Genomic DNA, 4,650 nt, shown 5'->3' with positions numbered 1-4,650 from the left:
GTGCTCAAGAGTGGTGTGAAGGGCCAGTGAGACAGCATCGTACACTGACTTATTATTCCTATAAGCAAACTGCAGGGGGTCCAATTTGAAGTGTCCCATCACTTCATGACTACTGAGGCAGGTACCAGTACTACCGGGAGATAGTCATTCAGACATGACACCTGCACATTATTTACTAGAGCGCAGTTGAGTTCAAAGAAGGAAGTCTATGAAGCCCCCCTGTTTATTGGTACCAAACATTGATGAGATGTCATGGTTCTGTACAGGTTACAGAAAAGTGAACGGTGACACTGCAACAGACATCGTATGTACTGTTTTACCATAGTCAAGGACTGATGCGCTGTTCCCATTTGTAAGAGGGGTACTCCCTGGAAATCAGACAGAAGGGCAATGTTGGACAATGTTGTGTGGCTCTGGGGGAATTTTTCTGTAAACTAATAATAATAATTAATAATTACTTACACTTATATAGCGCTTTTGTGGACACTCCACTCAAAGCGCCTTACAGGTAATGGGGACTCCCCTCCACCACCACCAATGTGCAGCATCCACGTGGATGATGCAACAGCAGCCATAGTGTGTCAGAACGCTAACCACACAAAGTGTAGTGTGAGCAGAGTAATGAAGCCAATTCATAGATGGGGATTATTAGGAGGCCATGATTGGTAAGGGCCAATGGGAAATTTGGCCAGGACACCGGGGTTACACCGGGGTTACTCTTTTCGAGAAATGCCCTGGGATTTTTAATGACCACAGAGGGTCAGGATCCTCTGTGACACTTGTAAGAATGTTCCAATGTTTTACGTCTCATCCGAAGATGAGACAGCGCCTGTTTACAGTATAGTGTCCCCATCACTATACTGGGGCATTATGACCCACATGGACCGTAGGGTGAGTGCCCCCTGCTGGCCCCACTTTCACCTCTTCCAGCAGCAATCTCAAAGTTTTTCCCAGGTGGTCTCCCATCCAGGTACTGACCAGGCTCACACCTGCTTAGCTTCAGTGGGTTGCCAGTTGTGAGTTGCAGGGTGATATGGCTGCTGGCCATAAACTGAAGAGTTATAGAGGGGACACATTGTGTATCACCTCTTTTTACACTTGTAAGAATGTTCCAATGTTAATGCAATATGGAAGATATTATTAATAACCTTTTAAAACTGAAGCCGTTAACTCTGCTTCACACCTGCATGTCAAGATCACAGTGCGCCCTGAAGATCTTTTGTTTGGATTACTCTATGAATGAGTCTGTGAGGCATACCAGCCAAGGTTTTGAAATAAAAAACAAACCTTTGGATGAGAATGTCAGGATTGTTATGCAAGGAAGACAAATCATCTAACTTTGAACATATTGTAATATGTTGTAATAAAGGAAAACTCTTTTCCAGCATGCAAGTCACATACCAAAGCCATTATGGCAACATGCCGCTCATCAACTTACGTTAACTTAAGCTATAGCTGAAAAGGGCAGGCAAAATGTGTCCAAGTAATCATGAGTGAATGAGTAAAAGTGATGCAGATGCTTACAAAGAAAGTCTACAATGGAAGTACTCTAAGCCATATAAAAATATTTAGATCCTTAAATTAACATTGTAATTATTTTCTTTAGATAGGCGGTTCCATATTATATTCCCTATTAACAGGATTATAAAAAATACACGGCTTTTACAGTGATAACGAGTGCAAGTATTCACAGAAAAGGTTAAAACATTAAAACTTTTTATAAATGTTTATAAAACATTATAAGTATATAAGTATATAAACTTAATATAATCAGAACCAGCATGTCAAAACTTTCCCAAAAAAACCACAGTAAGTAACCGAGTGGTTCATGACGCAAACTATATTTTCACTTTTGAACCAAACACTAATAACTAATAATTCGTACCAGCACCACCCCCACCAGAAACAAAATGACATACTTTAAATTTTCTGCACCTTTTTTGTTTTCAATATGCTTTTATACAAATGTACCAATGCATGGTTAAACCTTCACAAATGTTAAAGTCAGTGTAAATAAAAGCAAATAAAATTGAAGGCAGTTGTTATTCATGTAAATGTGTTTTTTAATATAAAAATATTAAAGGGAACGTTTATTAGAGTGACCAAATGAAATAACAAGTACATTTAATTACCTGGATTTTAAAAAGTCACAGAACTAAATCAAATTTATGATGAAAAATGTCTAACATTGCCTCACTTTAATTACTTACAGCTTTCAATATATATATATATAAAATATATTGACTTATCAAAAGAGGTTTGGGATTATGGGTGATTTTATTTAGCCTTAGTATTTAAAAAGTCTTTTTAAGTTATCATAAAATATTAAAAACTTACAAGAACACAAACAAAAGTATTTTTTCCATTAATGGCTAATGATTCTCAATTACTCAGCCTTTGTTTATCTTGACTCCTTGACCATCAATCTTTTGCCCAAAAAATGTGAAATTGAGATAAAACAAAATACATTGTAATGTAAGTATGTCTCTAAGGATGTACAATTTCCAAAAGTGGAGTATGATAGTTAATAGTGACTCACTGAGAGGTGTTCACTTTATCCAGATGCATTTACTTTTTTAAATACGATCACAATTAATTATAATTTGATTGTTTGGAACCCAACTGAAAGGAATTTCTGTCATTCCATTTACTGTCAGTCAAATTAAGTTTTACACATGAACAAATTACAAATCATATTAAAAATATAACTTTAAAACTTTTAATTTAGTAGCCCAGATTGATAAGATTACCCACAAATCCTATACAAATCTAACCCATGAAACAACATGGAAAACAGAAACTTGCATCTAAAAGTTAACTGTTCCGTTTATTTAATCAGTATACATAGTCATTAAAGCAGAAACAAACTTTTGTTTCCCATTCATATTTGTTATATTTTAAAGCATCTTAATGTTTATTAAGATGTCAAATTAATTTTAAACATTTTCTGGATACAAATTAATCAATGAAGATGCAGTATAACATATTCTAAATGTTATTATTAGTTTCACTGACTTCTGAAACCAGGGATAAAACAAAGCATAAATGAGAGGATTTATGGAAGAGTTAATGTATACAAGCCACGCAAGAGTATTAATAACATCTGAAGGCACAGAAAAATTAATGTATGAGTCAATGATCGTGCATAAATGGTATGGTATCCAGCAAAGAAGAAAAACTAATAGTACAAGTCCTAAGGTTTTTGCAGCTTTTCTTTCTGATATATTTGATGTTTTACTTTTGCTTCTATCTCCAGAAGTAACTTGCGCTGAAGCAGAACTGATTACTCTTGCGTGCCTTTTTGCAACAATGAAAATTTTAGCATAAAGAGTTATCATGAAAGTACTAGGCAAAAGAAATGTCATCACAAGATCAATTAGTCCCCAGGTTGCATTAAATGTAAACAGGCAATCTCCCTGGCAGGTATCTAAGGCTTCATCACCATCAATATTTCCTTTGGAATAAATAATTGAGAGTGCATACAATAGTGATAAGAACCAGCTAAGTGATATGACTAAATATATAACATTTACAGTTATTTTAGTAGAGTAAAGCAGAGGGTCACACACAGCAAAGAAACGGTCAATAGCAATGAATACTAAGCTACTAACAGAAACAGAGGTAAGCAAGAGAATTAATACGGAATACAGAGTACAGAACGTATCTCCAAAATACCAGCAAGATTCTACTGATTGAATCATTGTAAAAGGCATCACAGTCACTCCTATTAGAAAGTCTGCAACAGCCAAGGAGAGCACAAGGAGGTTGGTTGGTGTGTGGAGCTGTTTGAAGTGAGAGATAGAAATGATCACCAACAAATTTCCACACACTGTCAGAAATACAACTGCGAGCAGAAAAAAGTACAGGATGACATTAACTGCTGTAGGTCGGACCTTTTTTAAGCATGATGTATTGCCAGAATGGAAACAGTACTGTATTGTCCGATTTTCTTGATGTTCATTGAAGTCCATTTCATTGAATTGAAAAATCATTAAAAGTGGTTATTCAGAAAATGCTCCACATTTCAAGTTGTTGAAGAGATGTCAGTAGCTGTATTTATAATAAAATCACTGTCGATGGTCATGCTTTTTGGTCCACTGACTTTAAATGTGCTCCTCTCTGTTTATAAGCCTGGAAGTATTAGTTGTCCCTCCCTGTTAGCTGATAATGACTCATGTTGTTCTGCTGGCTGTGTGAAGTGCCCAGGGAATACCCTCCAATATTGAAATTCCATATCGACATAGAAAAAAAAAGTGAACAAAAACAGGGAAACTAATGACTCAGAGAAAGAAGTATTTTCAACTATGATCTCAGAAAACAATAAACAATTTTGAATTGTTCATTTGTGAATTGTATACCCCCAAAAGCCTTTCAAAAGAAAGAATATCTGTAGATGATTTTTTTAAGATTGGCAATGTTTTATAATCTCATTGCAGCCCTTCATATGTGAGACATTTTTAAACATATTGTTATAAATGGGAGGTTACAAAAATGGTGAAAATAAAGAACTGACTGAACGGTTTAGTCAATATGTAAAATAATATGTAAAAAAATTTTTCATAACCCCCAACTTGTGAGTGATTTCTCTATAATATAGCCAAGCATAAGTATAATTACTGCTGCCTGTTTCCTGTTTCTTCCTCTCTTCCC

The 4,650-nt window shown here is 35.4% G+C and overlaps 1 protein-coding gene across 1 annotated transcript; it reads right to left on the bottom strand.

The window, feature by feature from the left end:
- Positions 1-2,936: 2,936 nt before the first annotated feature.
- LOC107078781 (trace amine-associated receptor 13c-like) lies at positions 2,937-3,971 on the bottom strand. Its single transcript, XM_015358854.1, has one exon. It carries the CDS (start codon positions 3,969-3,971, stop codon positions 2,937-2,939), a length of 1,035 nt encoding a protein of 344 aa, XP_015214340.1.
- Positions 3,972-4,650: the final 679 nt, after the last annotated feature.

The sequence above is a fragment of the Lepisosteus oculatus genome, chromosome 2 (genome assembly GCF_040954835.1).
Source record: "Lepisosteus oculatus isolate fLepOcu1 chromosome 2, fLepOcu1.hap2, whole genome shotgun sequence".
Lineage (NCBI taxonomy): Eukaryota > Metazoa > Chordata > Actinopteri > Semionotiformes > Lepisosteidae > Lepisosteus > Lepisosteus oculatus.
The sequence above is the reverse complement of the archived record's forward strand: the minus strand, read 5'-3'. Positions and strand labels throughout refer to the sequence as shown.